The 17,027-nt window shown below is 47.9% G+C and overlaps 1 protein-coding gene across 3 annotated transcripts; it reads right to left on the bottom strand.

Moving 5' to 3' along the window:
- Positions 1–270: 270 nt before the first annotated feature.
- On the bottom strand, positions 271–17,010 carry LOC110522629 (homeobox-containing protein 1). Of its 3 annotated transcripts, none has more exons than XM_036976327.2 (9): positions 16,738–16,981; positions 14,264–14,926; positions 10,401–10,486; positions 7,287–7,397; positions 6,988–7,141; positions 5,195–5,277; positions 4,842–4,937; positions 3,288–3,463; positions 271–688 (listed from the first exon to the last, which is right to left on the bottom strand). In XM_036976327.2, exons 2-9 carry the CDS (start codon positions 14,923–14,925, stop codon positions 545–547), a joined length of 1,512 nt encoding a protein of 503 aa, XP_036832222.2. In that variant the 5' UTR covers position 14,926; positions 16,738–16,981; the 3' UTR covers positions 271–544. The 3 variants fall into 3 exon arrangements, with proteins under 3 accessions (XP_036832222.2, XP_036832221.2, XP_090089371.1); XM_036976326.2 differs by having other exon boundaries at positions 448–688; positions 3,288–3,466; positions 16,738–17,010; XM_090233245.1 differs by lacking the exons at positions 14,264–14,926; positions 16,738–16,981 and adding an exon at positions 10,663–10,759 and having other exon boundaries at positions 450–688; positions 3,288–3,466.
- Positions 17,011–17,027: the final 17 nt, after the last annotated feature.

Here is a 17,027-nt window from a genome sequence, read left to right as displayed (position 1 = left end):
CCCCCTCCCCTCATTCAGTCATCCATCCAGTAACCCCCTCCCCTCTTCCCCCTCCCCCTGCTCAGTAATCCCCTCCCCTCATTCAGTCATTCATCCAGTAACGCCCTCCCCTCATTCAGTCATTCATCCAGTAACCCCCTCCCCTCATTCAGTCATTCATCCAGTAACCCTCTCCCCTCATTCAGTCATTCATCCAGTAACCCTCTCCCCTCATTCAGTCATTCATCCAGTAACCCCCTCCCCTCATTCAGTCATTCATCCAGTAACCCCCTCCCCTCATTCAGTCATTCATCCAGTAACCCCCTCCCCTCATTCAGTCATTCATCCAGTAACCCCCTCCCCTCATTCAGTCATTCATCCAGTAACCCCCTCCCCTCATTCAGTCATCCATCCAGTAACCCCCTCCCCTCATTCAGTCATCCATCCAGTAACCCCCTCCCCTCATTCAGTCACCCATCCAGTAACCCCCTCCCCTCATTCAGTCATCCATCCAGTAACCCCCTCTCCTCATTCAGTCATTCATCCAGTAACCCCCTCCCCGTGTTCAGTCATCATCCAGGGCCTCTGTCTTGATGTCGCTGGGCACCCCTCCGGTCCGGGAAAGAGCCAGGATGGTGTGGTTGACTGCTGCCATCTCAACGGCCAGAGAGATGGGGTCCTGGTGGTCTCCATGGCCTGGACCATCATCCTAGGAGGAGGAAGGGAGAGATCATCCATATGGAAAGATAGCACACCTTTTATCCTTGTAATGGCTGACTTCTGTGGCAGCATTGGCAGTGCATTTTTTAAAAGTAGTCAATCTCCATTTTAAAGTAGTCAATCTCCATTTTAAAGTAGTCAATCTCCATTTTAAAGTAGTCAATGTATTGTTCTAGTTCTATTAGTGTACTGGCAGTGCGTACATCAACTAAAATGGTGCACACCACCACCTACTGTGCTGCAGTGTATTGTCTTAACAGGTACAGAGACAAGGTTACCTGTAGTGTATTGTATTAACAGGTACAGAGCCAAGGTTACCTGCAGTGTATTGTCTTAACAGGTACAGAGCCAAGGTTACCTGCAGTGTATTGTATTAACAGGTACAGAGCCAAGGTTACCTGCAGTGTATTGTCTTAACAGGTACAGAGACAAGGTTACCTGTAGTGTATTGTATTAACAGGTACAGAGCCAAGGTTACCTGCAGTGTATTGTCTTAACAGGTACAGAGACAAGGTTACCTGTAGTGTATTGTATTAACAGGTACAGAGCCAAGGTTACCTGCAGTGTATTGTCTTAACAGGTACAGAGACAAGGTTACCTGTAGTGTATTGTATTAACAGGTACAGAGCCAAGGTTACCTGCAGTGTATTGTATTAACAGGTACAGAGCCAAGGTTACCTGCAGTGTATTGTCTTAACAGGTACAGAGACAAGGTTACCTGTAGTGTATTGTATTAACAGGTACAGAGCCAAGGTTACCTGCAGTGTATTGTCTTAGTTATGGAAACTTTGCTCAGGCGTATAATTCATTGGCTGACTCGTCCTGACGACCTGGATGGAATCCTGTGACCCTTCCTTAACTATCTTGTCAATATAATTGCTATGGATTATGTGACTGCCCCAATGGAGAGATCTGGTAGGACCATTCTGTGAACAACAGGCACAACGCCAATATAAAGTAGTATTTTTTTCAAAAAGTTGCCGAAATTCCACGCACGTCCACTTATATCAGTACATTTGTACCAACCTAACCATGAACAGCTTCTATTGAATCAAATACGCCTCACGTGGAAAATATTGGCAATACACATTTTTGTTGACTACATTCAACACTTATGGACCTCCGTACAACAATCTCTCACTTCGTGGTCATATTTTTGGGTGGACAGATTTGGGGCGGAGTAAACCCCTCTCTCCTCGCCCTCTCTGCCCATAGCAGAGAGGAAGCAAGGGGCGGCAGGTACCCTAGTGGTTGGAGCGTTTGGCCAGTAACCGAAAGGTTGCTAGATCAAATCCCCGAGCTGACAAGGAAAATAAGAATTTGTTCTTAAATAAATTTAACTAGGCAAGTCAGTTAAAACATTTTTTAAATTATTTTTTAAAAATAGGTTGACTGCTCCTACTGTTTTTCTTTGGTACTGCAGTTTAACTGACACAGAGAAGTCAGATTTGAAAACTCTTAATAAGACACTTCAGTCATGGCCTTTGTGCAAAAAAAAATAAAAAAATCCATTGAATTATTCTAATAATTGTCGCTGCTCCTTGTGCGCCCCGAGTGAAAGTGTGCATGTGATGTTGGTCTGTACAAAGCCAGATGCAACCCGGATCTAGACGATGCAAACCAGAATCGGCGTATGCAAACCAGAGTAGATTTCCTTGAAAACAACGGGCGGACATTTTGGACACAGTCTCCAGTTCTTATTGTACCTCAGTGGTCCCACCCACTACTTCAAAATGGAGATGGCCCTAGTAGTGACTACGGTAATCTGAGCATATTGACTGGGGGGGGGGGGGGGGGGAATGCTGCCCATCTAACATGGTGTGACTCTGGGTGGGGGAACAGCCGGAAGCAGAGATGTAGTTAACCAATAACACGAGGCCATGTGTTATGACTTTTCTATCATGGCTGTGACGTGGTCATAGCTACGAGGCGAAGCCGAGCGGCATAGAGTCGTAGACCACCGCAGCCGTGATAAAAATGTCATGACACATGGACGTGTGTATTATTGCTTTTATACAACGGGGTTAGCAGAATTAAAAAAGGAAGATTTGTTCCAAAACCATACATTTTTCAACAAAACACAATGCTACATTCGCAAACACTGGTTGTCAAGTGCAATTTTAGGCGTTCTCTGGTCGTTAGTTCTATTCCTATCGACTGCCATGTAAAGCAAAACCACCCAAGAACTGGTTGATAGCAACCTGCAAAGTTCTGGAACTATCGGAAACCAAAATGGTTGCTATGGAAGCTCCCCCCCCCCCTCGCTAGCCAACTACACAGCTAACACAATCACTTCAGACTGAAGCTAACAAGACAGCAAACTAGCTGCTTTTCGTTTCCGTGAATATTTTTATAAAAATGACGCTGATTCATGCTTGACTGGCAGAAACAATGTCTCGTCCCGACTCACAACACCATTATTATAGGACACAGTGGAGATCGAATTTTAATATTGCAACATTGTTGCAAATGTCGGAGATAATGTCAAGACGGTTTTTACAGTGGCGATCAACATTATAAATCGCAACGCTCGGCATATGAGTCAGTGGTCCCTGGTCCTGGCTGCATACCTGGTTCTGGCTGCATACCTGTGTGGGTGAAGTGGGCTCCAGCCTGTAGAAGCCAAAGGGTCTGGCCATGGGTCTCTTGTCGAAGTAGGGCAGGTCACAGGCCTGTTCTGTGTAGTCCCCTCCATCGATGTCGTCGCTGTTGGAATGTCCTCCAGGACTCTGAACGTCTATCCCGTGGCTCTCCAAGATCGTGGCTTCTTGAGAAAAACAGAATATATTTCATGATGTGCCAAATCTTGACTTATTATAGCGTAAACATTATAATAAGCCGCCTAATATTTGCAGCCATAGGTGATAATATCTTTCTAGGAACAGTCGTCAGTATTGTGGAGGGCAGCAGGTAGCCCTAGTGTCTAGAGCGTTGGGCCAGTACCCGAAAGGTAGCTAGATAGAATCCCAGAGCTGACAAGGTACAAATCTGTCGTTCTGCCCCCAAATCTGTCGTTCTGCTCCTAAACAAGGCAGTTACATCCACTGTTCCCTGGAAGGCCGTCATTGTAATAAAGACAAGTTAAATAAAGGTTAAATAAATTAAAAACAAATACAAAAATTGTGGAATCGTTATAATGTTAATGTAAGACTTGGATGGAGAACACTGATCTGAGAACAGTTCTTCCTTTCTTTCTCTCCAATCAGTATGAACACATGCCTCAACGACTCACTTCTGAAACATTCGCTCTGCATGGCGCTTTGGGAAACTTATGTTACGTCTTCGGGGCCGTTGTAGGAAAGACGCATTGTTTAAACACTCCTAATCCGAAGATCCATCACTATCGAGAAACCGAGCCCTCGTTCTTTGTCTTTATTACAACAGATACCCAGCCTCAAGCCCGCGTTACCAATATTAGCCCTGTGTTACCAATATTAGCCCAGCGCCCCCAATATTAGCCCAGCGCCCCCAATATTAGCCCAGCGTCCACAAGCCCATGTTACCAATATTATCCCAGCATCCCCAATATTAGCCCAGCGTTACCAATATTAGCCCAGCGTGCCCAATATTAGCCCAGCGTCCACAAGCCCATGTTACCAATATTATCCCAGCATCCCCAATATTATCCCAGCATCCCCAATATTAGCCCAGCGTGCCCAATATTAGCCCAGCGTCACCAATATTAGCCCAGCGTCCACAAGCCCATGTTACCAATATTATCCCAGCATCCCCAATATTAGCCCAGCGTTACCAATATTAGCCCAGCGTGCCCAATATTAGCCCAGCGTCCCCAATATTAGCCCAGCGTCCCCAATATTAGCCCAGCGTCCCCAATATTAGCCCAGCGTCCACAATATTAGCCCAGCGTCCCCAATATTAGCCCAGCGTCCCCAATATTAGCCCAGCGTCCACAAGCCCACGTTACCAATATTATCCCAGCGTCCCCAATATTAGCCCAGCGTCCCCAATATTAGCCCAGCGTCCCCAATATTAGCCCAGCGTCCCCAATATTAGCCCAGCGTCCACAAGCCCACGTTACCAATATTATCCCAGCGTCCCCAATATTAGCCCAGCTCCCCCCAATATTAGCCCAGCTCCCCCCAATATTAGCCCAGCTCCCCCCAATATTAGCCAAGCATTACCAATATTAGCCCGTCTCTTGATCTCCTTGCGTCGGTTGGCAAACCAGTTGTAGACTTTGAGGGATGTGACTCTCTCCAGGTCCGACAGCTTCTTCCCTGGAATAAAACAGTCCACAGTTTATTATTGCGTATAGTACATTATATTCTTTAGGGCAAAGTATGCCGATTTGTTTATTTTATTTTTTTAACAATTAAAAGCTAGGTAAGGCAGATAACCAACCTCATATCACAGTCATTGTAAGTCAAAATTTACTCAACAAAGCAGCTATCAGCGAAATCAGGTCCTGGTAAGAAAAGAGGTGCATGAGAACAAGAAAAGCCAGTACAACGGTACGGTGGACAGAAGGAAATACCTGGTTTCTGGATAACCGCGTTGCAGGCGTTGGCGATCTCCTCTCTCTTGGCTTCGTCGGGGTACTGGTTGTCATTGAAGTAGCTGAGGAGAAAGAGGTGGTTGTCATGGCAAAACATAGGATTTAGGTAGTATTCCAAATGGTACCCTATTCTCACCTCTCTCCTCGACCCCTTCTCAAAACCCATTGGATGAGATGGGAAGAGGTCACCTCTGACCTTCTCATCCAATGGGTTATGAGAAGAGAGGCCGCAAGGTTGAGATTCTCCCCTATGTAGTGCACTACTTTTGACAAGGGCCCTCTCCTCACATCTCCTGCCCAATCGCCTCGCACAACTAGTAATCTCCCCACCTTCCCCCCCGCTCTCTCCCTCCATCCCTTCCCCCCCTCATCCCTCTCCCCCCTCATCTCTCCCCTATCCCCCCCTCTCTCCTCCCCTCATCCCTCCCCCCCTCTCTCTCCCCTCATCCCTCCCCCCTCTCTCTCCCCTCGCCCCCCCTCTCTCTCCTCCCCCTCCTCTCTCTCCCCTCGCCCTCCCCCCTCCTCTCCCTCATCCCTCCCCCCTCCTCTCTCTCCCCTCATCCCCCCCTCCTCTCTCTCCCCTCATCCCCCCCTCCTCTCTCCCCCTCCTCTCTCCCCTCCATCATCCCTCTCCCCTCCTGCTCTCTCCCCCCTCACCCCTCTCTCCTCATCCCCCCTCCCCTCTCCCCTCATCCCCCCATCCCCTCGCCCTCCCCCCCTCCTCTCCCTCATCCCTCCCCCCCTCCTCTCTCTCCCCTCATCCCCCCCTCCTCTCTCCCCCCCTCCCCTCATCCCCCCACCCCCCCTCTCATCCCCCCCTCCCCTCACCCCCCCTCTCACCCCCCCCCCTCCCCTCATCCCCCCCTCCCCTCTCTCCTCATCCCCCCCTCCCCTCTCTCCTCATCCCCCCCACCCCCCCCTCTCATCCCCCCCTCTCCCTCCCCTCATCCCTCCCCCTAACCTCTCTCCCCTCATCCCTCCTTCTCCCTCCCCTCATCCCTCCCTCTCCCTCCCCTCATCCCTCCCCCTAACCTCCCTCCCCCCATCCCCCCCTCTCCCTCCCCTCATCCCTCCCCATAACCTCTCCCCTCATCCCTCCCCCTAACCTCTCTCCCCTCATCCCTCCCTCTCCCTCCCCTCATCCCTCCCCCTAACCTCCCCTCCCCCTAACCTCTCTCCCCTCATCCCTCCCCCTAACCTCTCTCCCCTCATCCCTCCCCCCAACCTCTCTCCCCTCATCCCTCCCCCTAACCTCTCTCCCCTCATCCCTCCCCCCAACCTCTCTCCCCTCATCCCTCCCCCAACCTCTCTCCCCTCATCCCCCCTCCCTCCCCTCATCCCTCCCCCTCCCCCCCGCTCCCTCCCCTCATCCCTCCCCCTAACCTCCCTCCCCCCATCCCCCCCTCTCTCTCCCCTCATCCCTCCCCCTAACCTCTCTCCCCTCATCCCTCCCCCTAACCTCTCTCCCCTCATCCCTCCCCCTAACCTCTCTCCCCTCATCCCTCCCCCTAACCTCTCCCTCCCCCCATCCCCCCCTCTCCCTCCCCTCATCCCTCTCCCTCCCCTCATCCCTCCCCCTAACCTCTCTCCCCTCATCCCTCCCCCTAACCTCTCTCCCCTCATCCCTCCCCCTAACCTCATCCCTCCCCCTAACCTCTCCCCTCATCCCTCCCCCTAACCTCTCCCCTCATCCCTCTCCCTTCCCTCATCCTTCCCCCTAACTCCCCCCCTCATCCTTCCCCCTAACCTCTCCCCTCATCCTTCCCCCTAACCTCTCCATCACAGCCAGACATTCCTTCCTCCAGGTAAAGCGACTCCCACGCCGAAGCCGGAAGCTCCCGGGGGTGGTGCTTATAGGGGGTGGGGTCTGTCTCCACTCCATCTCCTCCAGAGCCATGGGGGCAGGGCACATGTTTAGAGTGGCACCTGGAGGAGCCAATAGAGAGAAAGCATTAAGTTAGAACTTTTTAACATGTCTCATATTCACTAGACATCAAATGGAACCAAAAGGGCTGAAATTGTTTTAGTTTAGAGACCAGACCAGACCAGACAGACAGACAGGTAGGTGTACCTGGGGTAGTTTTCTCTAGCTGGTACCAGCGGTAGAAAGCTCTCTTCTTCTGTTCGCTAAGGTCAGAGCCGTGCTGGAGCAACCAATGAGAGATCCTGCTCTGACTGATACCTGGAAGCACACAGGCACCACACAGTTAAAAACAGCAGTCCTACCAGGCAATAAACACAGAGACTTAACACACTTACAGCAAAGAGAATTGTAGCCATCACTGTACTGCCTGCATAGAATTTTTAAGCAAACAGCTGGAGGCAGGGCTTTCTCCTATAGAGCTCCATTTTTATGGAACGGTCTGCCTACCCATGTCAGAGACGCAAACTCGGTCTCAACCTTTAAGTCTCTACTGAAGACTCATCTCTTCAGTGGGTCATATGATTGAGTGTAGTCTGGCCCAGGAGTGGGAGGGTGAACGGAAAGGCTCTGGAGCAACGAACCGCCCTTGCTGTCTCTGCCTGGCCGGTTCCCCTCTTTCCACTGGGATTCTCTGCCTCTAACCCTATTACAGGGGCTGAGTCACTGGCTTTACTGGGGCTCTCTCATGCCGTCCCTGGAGGGGGTGCGTCACCTGAGTGGGTTGAGTCACTGATGTGGTCATCCTGTCTGGGTTGCCCCCCCCCCCCCCCTTGGGTTGTGCCGTGGCGGAGGTCTTTGTGGGCTATACTCAGCCTTGTCTCAGGATGGTAAGTTGGTGGTTGAAGATATCCCTCTAGTGTTGTGGGGGCTGTGCTTTGGCAAAGTGGGTGGGGTTATATCCTTCCTGTTTGGCCCTGTCCGGGGGTGTCCTCGGATGGGGCCACAGTGTCTCCTGACCCCTCCTGTCTCAGCCTCCAGTATTTATGCTGCAGTAGTTTGTGTGTCGGGGGGCTAGGGTCAGTTTGTTATATCTGGAGTACTTCTCCTGTCCTATTCGGTGTCCTGTGTGAATCTAAGTGTGCGTTCTCCAATTCTCTCCTTCTCTCTTTCTCTCTCTCGGAGGACCTGAGCCCTAGGACCATGCCCCAGGACTACCTGACATGATGACTCCTTGCTGTCCCCAGTCCACCTGGCTGTGCTGCTGCTCCAGTTTCAACTGTTCTGCCTTATTATTATTCGACCATGCTGGTCATTTATGAACATTTGAACATCTTGGCCATGTTCTGTTATAATCTCCACCCGGCACAGCCAGAAGAGGACTGGCCATCCCACATATGCTCTCTCTAATTCTCTCTTTCTTTCTCTCTCTCGGAGGACCTGAGCCATAGGACCATGCCCCAGGAATACCTGACATGATGACTCCTTGCTGTCCCCAGTCCACCTGACTGTGCTGCTGCTCCAGTTTCAACTATTCTGCCTTATTATTATTCGACCATGCTGGTCATTTATGAACATTTGAACATCTTGACCATGTTTTGTTATAATCTCCACCCGGCACAGCCAGAAGAGGACTGGCCACCCCACATAACCTGGTTCCTCTCTAGGTTTCTTCCTAGGTTTTGGCCTTTCTAGGGAGTTTTTCCTAGCCACCGTGCTTCTACACCAGCATTGCTTGCTGTTTGGGGTTTTAGGCTGGGTTTCTGTACAGCACCTGTACAGCACTTTGAGATATCAGCTGATGTACGAAGGGCTATATAAATAAATTTGATTTGATATACGCATAACTAAATGTAGCTATCACTGTACTGCATATAGATAGATATACACACTAAACCCAACTGAGAAGGTTTGGGATGAGTTGGACTGCAGAGTGAAGGAAAAGCAGCCAACAAGTGCTCAGCATAGGCGGGAACTCCTTCAAGACTGTTGGAAAAGCATTCCAGGTGAAGCTGGTTGAGAGAATGCTAAGAGTGTGCAAAGCTGTCATGAAGGAAAAAGGGTGGCTACTTTAAAGAATCATATATAAAATATATTTTGATTTGTTTAACACTTTTTTTGGTTTTACTACATGATTCCATGTGTGATATTTCATAGTTTTGACGTCTTCACTATTATTCTACAATGTAGAAAATAGTAAAAAATAAAGAAAATCCTTGAATGAGTAGGTGTGTCCAAACATTTGACTGGGACTGTAAATATACATACACACACAATCACTAATGTAGCTATCACTGTACTGACTAAAAACACACTGCTGTTCAAAAGTTTGTGGTCACTTAGAAATGTCATTGTTTTTTGACAGATAAGCACATTTTTTGTCCATTTAAATTTTTTATTTTATTTTACCTTTATTTAACCAGGCAAGTTAGTTAAGAACAAATTCTTATTTTCAATGACGGCCTGGGAACAGTGGGTTAACTGCCTGTTCAGGGGCAGAACGACAGATACGACTAGGCTACCTTGTCAGCTCGGGGGTTTGAACTCACAACCTTCCGGTTACTAGTCCAACGCTCTAACCACTAGGCTACCCTGCCGCCCCTAAGCACATTTTTTGTCCATTTAAAATAACATCAAATTGATCAGAAATATAGTGTAGACATTGTTAATGTTGTAAATGACTATTGTAGCTGGAAACGGCTGATTTTTTAAATGGAATATTTACATAGGCGTACAGAGGCCCATTATCAGCAACCATCACTCCTGTGTTCCAATGGCACATTAACTAATCCACGTTTTAAAAGGCTAATTGATCATTAGAAAACCCTTTTGCAATTATGTTAGCACAGCTGAAAAAACTGTGGTCCTGATTAAAGAAGCAATAAAACTGGCCTTTTTTAGACTAGTTGATCTGGAGCATCAGCATTTGTGGGTTCGATTACAGGCTCAAAATGGCCAGAAACAAAGCACTTTCTAAGTGACCCCAAACTTTGAACGGTAGTGTGTGTGTGTGTGTGTGTACACACACACCTAATGTCGCTATCACTGTACTGCCCATATACTAAAATAGATGTCTGATGAAATAAAGGCCATTCAACTCAATCCTATGTCTGTTAGAAAGTTGATTGCTGTGTGAGGTTTGTAGTGCGACGGGTTGTCAGTTATAGTGGAAGCTTCACGGTCTTACTGACCTGGGCCAACACAGAATGTGTGTGTGTCAGCTTCACGGTCTTACTGACCTGGGCCAACACAGAATGTGTGTGTGTCAGCTTCACGGTCTTACTGACCTGGGCCAACACAGAATGTGTGTGTGTCTTCACTGACCTGTGACCTGAGCCACCACAGCCTGAGAGATTCTCCTGTTTCCCAGAAAGGACTTGATCTCCTCCTTGACGATACTGCCGTCCCTCCTACACACACACACACACACACACACACACACACACACACACCACACACACGTAAACATAGTTATGTTTGCTTTGTAAAACATGGACCAGTGTGTTTTCTACTACCATGTAGTTCGTTGTCCAATCAAAAACGCATCTTTGAACCAACTTCTAAGAAAACAAAAAATGGGCCAAACCTCATGTCTCGGTCGTAATCTGTTCAAAAGTTATTGGAGTTTAACTCTTGTAGGAATTAGAGTTAGGACAACTAAAATCAATGGAGGCCAGAGGAGGGAAGAAAAGTGGATAAACGTCAGTTAAATTGAATTGCGTCAGCTAGGCTAGATGCTGGTCACCTGACAGGCTACTGGTCACCTGACAGGCTACTGGTCACCTGACAGGCTACTGGTCACCTGACAGGCTACTGGTCACCTGACAGGCTACTGGTCACCTGACAGGCTACTGGTCACCTGACAGGCTACTGGTCACCTGACAGGCTACTTGTCACCTGACAGGCTACTTGTCACCTGACAGGCTACTGGTCACCTGACAGGTTCACTGTTAAACTGGTCATCTTTCTTCTCGATTCCGCAGGGCATAAAACTATATAGGAGGTAAGACAGACACTCAGTATTTGAGTTTACTGTTAGGAAAATTTTGATTAAATGACTCTTAATGAATCTTATTTTAAATGAAACTGTAACTAAGTAAACTTATACTCTGTTTTATTACATCTGATTAACAATATGAGTTCATAAGAAGAGATTGTGTGACACGGACAAGGAGTAATTAAAGTTAATGAACACCATTCCAACTAGGAAGAAAGGAATGGGTTGTGGATTAAGTAAGCAGATAGGGTCGTTAACCTATGGTTGAACCGAAGAAATTAGCTCTGGGGTGTTTTAGATAAGGCAGTGAGTGCATTCCTAGGTTTTCTGCTAGTTAGAACTGTCAGCAAAGTGGTGATCGATAATGGTGAGGAGTCAAAAGTTAATTCAGTTTTGTTGTGTGTCCTGTGTATGTGCTAGGGGGGTCAGAATGAACTCAGTTGTGTTGTGTGTCCTGTGTATGTGCTAGGGGGGTCAGAATGAACTCAGTTGTGTTGTGTGTCCTGTGTATGTGCTAGGGGGGTCAGAAAGAACTCAGTTGTGTTGTGTGTCCTGTGTATGTGCTAGGGGGTCAGAATGAACTCAGTTGTGTTGTGTGTCCTGTGTATGTGCTAGGGGGGTCAGAATGAACTCAGTTGTGTTGTGTGTCCTGTGTATGTGCTAGGGGGGTCAGAATGAACTTTGAATGAACTTTTAAAGTTCCCTTTGTCCCGGTCGAGAGGAGAGAATTCATTTTAGGAGCAATGAAATGACGTCATGTTATTGTATATAAACTGTTGCTCGTGGTAACGTGGCAGCGCGCTCCGAGAATAAATTCTGTTACCTATTGTTGATAAGACTGGTCTCCGTCTATTCTATGCAAACAAGAATCTTACAAATTCTCATAAAATAGATTAAGGGAATTCAATTAATGAAAACATATGGGTATGATTAAATTACAGTAACATTTACGGTTTTCTATATTAATTCCTGAGATTTCTCACAAAAACAAGCACATCTGTTAAATGTCAATGGCGCAATGAGCTATTTATTTTCAAAGCCTTTTTAACTCAGCTCGTGTCACGCTAACTGAACTTTAAAAACAACAACCACAAAATGAAAAAACCTGCCAAGTTATGAGAAACCTGCACCGTTATGTCAACAGAGCTTGGTGCTTATTATGGGATGTGATTAGGTTACACAACACCAATTTATTTTTGCTGATATGTTTGAGAAAGATCCCACGGAACGATTCAGAAAATGAAGAATCTATATTTCTCTTGTTGAAATGGATTTTGTAATATAAGGAAGTCAAATTTCATCTCCAAAGCCTGTTTTTCTGGACAGAGCGGGCGGACACCCTACGGACAGGCGGACACCCTACGGACAGGCGGAGCGGGCGGACACCCTACCAGGCCGAGCGGGCGGACACCCTTCCAGGCCGAGCGGGCGGACACCCTACCAGGCCGAGCGGGCGGACACCCTACCAGGCAGAGTGCCCCACCTGTGCCCTCCTTGCCTACTGCAGTTTCCCTTCGTTGGGCTGAAAGTGGGGACCTGGTCTAGTAAAAGAGCCCGATCTGACGAGATGGAAGACGAGTTGTACAGCAGTCGCTGTCCTGCAGGTGCTCACTATTCCACTAGTCTCCATATTTCCCAGAATGAGTCACGCCTCCTCCTCCCTTATTGAGGCGCAGCTAAAATTAGATAGACCCACAAAGAAAGACTGCTGCTTATCGACGCTACGAGGATACGTCCCAAATAGCACCCTATTGCCTATATAGTGCACTACTTTAAACCAGAGAGCACTATGGAACTTGTTCATAAGTAGTGCACTATTTAGGGATTAGGATGACATCTGGGACAGGCTCTAAATCAGGAGGGAGGAGAATGGGTGGGTGGGTGGGTGGGTGGGTGGGTGAGAGGAGGAGGGTGGTGAGTGGAGGAGCAGGAGGGTGGTGAGTGGAGGAGGAGGAGGGTGAGTGGAGGAGGAAGAGTGGAGGAGGAAGAGTGGAGGAGGATGGGTGGTGAGTGGAGGAGGAAGAGGGTGAGTGGAGGAGGAAGAGGGTGAGTGGAGGAGGAAGAGGGTGAGTGGAGGAGGATGGGTGGTGAGTGGAGGAGGAAGAGGGTGAGTGGAGGAGGATGGGTGGTGAGTGGAGGAGGAAGGGTGGTGAGTGGAGGAGGAAGGGTGGTGAGTGGAGGAGGAAGGGTGGTGAGTGGAGGAGGAAGAGGGTGAGTGGAGGAGGATGGGTGGTGAGTGGAGGAGGAAGAGGGTGAGTGGAGGAGGAAGAGGGTGAGTGGAGGAGGAGGGTGAGTGGAGGAGGATGAAGGTGCCAACAGCTAAAAACAGCAGAGCTGAGAAAACAGGCACATTAAGGGGCGATCTGCAGTTTATAAAGTACAAAAATGGATGCACCAATAGTAGATTCCTCCTTTAAGATAATATCCATAGTATGGAGGGTATAACGTGGGGGTGTGGAACGCAGCACCATCCAACCACGCAGCACCATCCAACCACGCAGCACCATCCAACCACGCAGCACCATCCAACCACGCAGCACCATCCAACCACGCAGCACCATCCAACCACGCAGCACCATCCAACCACGCAGCACCATCCAACCACGCAGCAGCACTCTGCAACATGAGACTGATCCCAGGGAGAGTGTTTCTGAACGCTGATTCCCTTACAGGACATTATGTAATCTAATGCACCTTCTAAGAGGAGGGGGCAGACATGGTAGCAGGGCTTTTTAACATTATAGTTACTGTGCTATGCATTCATCCTTGTTCCCCTTGTAACTCAACAGATGCATACATCAAGAGACCTACGGGCAGGACGACTGTTCTAATACATTTTCATTTGGGTGACATAATAATAGTTAGTCAATAGTGAAAGTGGTAACCTAAACGTTTTCATGCTTTTTAAGTGTGTGAAAGACAGTGCATCTGTGACTGATACAGTCCTGATGGTGGTGGACTGGTGTATAAACTGATATGATGGTGGTGGACTGGTGTATAAACTGATACAGTCCTGATGGTGGTGGACTGGTGTATAAACTGATACAGTCCTGATGGTGGTGGACTGGTGTATAAACTGATATGATGGTGGTGGACTGGTGTATAAACTGATACAGTCCTGATGGTGGTGGACAGGTGTATAAACTGATAAATATAGTTCTATTGACCCCACCGTGACATCATCACTGACCTCATGAGCTCCTCCACCTTGTCATCAATGTCCAGCTCCTCCTCCGTGGCCTCGAACCCGAACGGCCTGACGGCAGCAGCGCTATTCATTGGGTACCGAGGCGGCGAGAGCTTCCCATTGGGCGTTGCCGCCAGGCTGTCCCGCCCCCCGTTCTGCACCATGGCGACCAGCGACACCGGGGACGAGAGGATGGCAGAGGGCGGGGGCGGGCCGGGTGGTGGGGAGGTGTCGTAGCCGTTGCTAGGCGACGGGGAGAGCCCCCCACGTGGAGGGAGGTACTGTGTCTGTGTGGCGGTAGAGTTGGTGGAGGATGAGGCCAGGGCCATGTTAACATTACTGCTTCCACCATTATTATGATTACTGCTACAGGAAGAGGATGTTGTTGAGGAGGTGGTGGCGGCAGAAACAGAGGCAGTATTGTTGTTGTTGTTGTTGTTGTTTGTGGTGGTGCTATTGGGGTCGGACACAGAGCTATTTGCTCCTCCTCCGTAGGAGGAGGAGGAGGTGCGACGACCGAACTTGTCCCCGTGCTCGCGGTCCAGCCGGTCTAGGGTGTCCAGGGCGTGGAGGATCTCTTGCTTGGTCATGCCCGTACGCCGCAGCCTCTGGAGCAAGTCGATCTGCTCGATGGTGAAGCGAGGCTCGTCTGTGTAATGAGACATCCTGGAGGAGAGGAGGAAGGGACAGAGGTGGAGGAGGGGGAGGAAGGGACAGAGGTGGGGGAGAGGCGGAGGAGGAAGAAGAGTGTGAGAGAAAAGGAATGAAAAAGTAAGAGCGAGGGGGAGTGGAGGTATGGAGGGAGAAAATAAATGAGGGAGCTTATTTTGGGAACAGCAGAAAATTCATGTAAAGTCACCTTGAAAGCAGCAGCAGATGCTGTCTCATAATCATTCTACTGCTTTAAGACCAATAATAAATGCACTTCCCCCACTGCATGGGTTTTCCATAGGCTAAACATTTCTCCGAATGGTTTTTCACAAGCATTTCACTGCCTTATAAGAAATCAATATCATCATCATAACCAGGCTGCGGCAACATTTTCCATCTTATGAAGCATTGGCTGGTAATGCATTCACTTCTGACCACTAGAGCCATGCTTGCACTTTACATTGGATCTACTTTCAGTTCTAGAACCACCACAGTACGACAGTGATCTGGAGCCTAATTCGATCTTCTCAAACCTGACAACTGATCTGTATTTGAATAAGTAAAATTGCCTTTTTTTTCATAGTCTGCTGCCAGGGCTAAGTAAACCATCACACCATTAAAACCTGTCCACTGCTAGCTGCAGTCCTAAACAATTTCAAATCATGTTGCCTGACTAACTTTTCTAATCTCGAGCCCATCAACTAGTAATAGAATAGGGACAATTATGAGAAGGTGTCAGGTGTTGTGCTTTGAACAATTTGTTACAGGGATTCTTCCCGTTCTCTTAGTAGCCTAGACCAGCCGAGGCTCAATCACTACCTTTGTATTCATTACCTACCCACCTGAGCAGGATATATTTACCCAGTTAACGGTTAACTAGACCGTAGGTTAACTAACAAAGCTGGGTTAACCAGAAGGAGCACAAAGCTAACAAAAAGGTTAACTTCTAGTTAGACCACAAGACAAGGTGTGTGAGTGTGAGTGTGTGAGTGAGTGTGAGTCAGTGAGTGAGTGAGAGAGAGAGAGACTGTTATACAACTGCAATTTATCCTCAGTTCTGACCAATGATGTGTATAAACCCATGATCGGTTGACCTAATCCTTCAGTTGTCTCCTCTGACAGATGGCATAGCCCTAGATAGCAAACAACACACTGGTCACCACACAGGCTCCTTGGTTTCTGCCCTTCTTTAATGCGGTCTAGTATTTCAACTGTGGTGCTGCATATGTTTGGCTCTTTAGCTCTGTAAAAAAATAATCTCATCATGGCATCAGCCACAAATAAGCTTTTAACAACTATATCTCGATTTAGTCATATAGGTAATGGGTGCGTCAAGTAGCTGCATATTTCTGTGTAGTTCAAGTACATTTGCGAAACTGCCCAGATTCAAACGCAAAGAAAATAGAAAATTCACACAGATAGGAACTTGTTTACATGAGTCATTCTGCAATGCATCATCGTTACCTTGCTGGGCAAAATGAGGGTAAACAAAGGCCTTCGGGTACACAACAAAACTGTTGTTGTTACGGTACTGAAAATAGAGCTGGTGCTGGCTAGTAATTAGCCTTTCCAGACAGACCTATCCAGTAAAAATACTCCTTGCTAGTTTATTGGTAAGCTAGAAAATTCAAAATAATACATGACTTTAGGCTATGCATTTTTTGATAACTTAGTTAAATCAGACAACGGTTTCAGTTTAATTTAATTGGCTGGTTATTATTATTATTTTTTACCAGATTGCAAGATAGACAACTGCTAATCCACCATTAGAAAAAAATGTATAGGCTAGTAGCTAACGTTTGCTTGCTAAATATATTAAATCTTACCTTATGTTAGCTGGCTATCGCGATGTGCCTCCGTACACTTGACCCTTTAATTATTGCACCACCACAAGACAGCGTGTGGCGGTCGGGAAAACCACTTATTAACAGAAGCGACACATCGATCAACCACCAGCTAGTAGCAGAAGAGCCCGGCCCTTTTTTACTAGATTTCAATCACAAGCGGACTGTTTGTCTTTTGTCTGACTGACAACAGCCATATTGAAAGAGACACCTTGGCGATAGTTACATGGGAGTTGTAGTTTAATTTTGGTCAGCGCGATAACAAGGAAATC

This window comes from Oncorhynchus mykiss, chromosome 4 (assembly GCF_057628025.1).
Source record: "Oncorhynchus mykiss isolate SJ-2025 chromosome 4, ASM5762802v1, whole genome shotgun sequence".
NCBI lineage: Eukaryota > Metazoa > Chordata > Actinopteri > Salmoniformes > Salmonidae > Oncorhynchus > Oncorhynchus mykiss.
This window is presented reverse-complemented; position numbering and strand designations above follow the sequence as displayed.

Bases quoted from the DNA above. Each gene is read 5' to 3' on its own strand.
- LOC110522629 (XM_036976326.2), bottom strand. From the start codon at position 14,925: ATGTCTCATTACACAGACGAGCCTCGCTTCACCATCGAGCAGATCGAC. The intron at 10,487-14,263 runs GTCAGTGATGAT...GTGTGTGTGTAG, and splicing joins AAGGTGGAGGAGCTCATGAG to GAGGGACGGCAGTATCGTCA. The intron at 5,278-6,987 runs GTTAGGGGGAAG...CTTTCTCCTCAG, and splicing joins TGTCTGGCTGTGATGGAGAG to CTACTTCAATGACAACCAGT.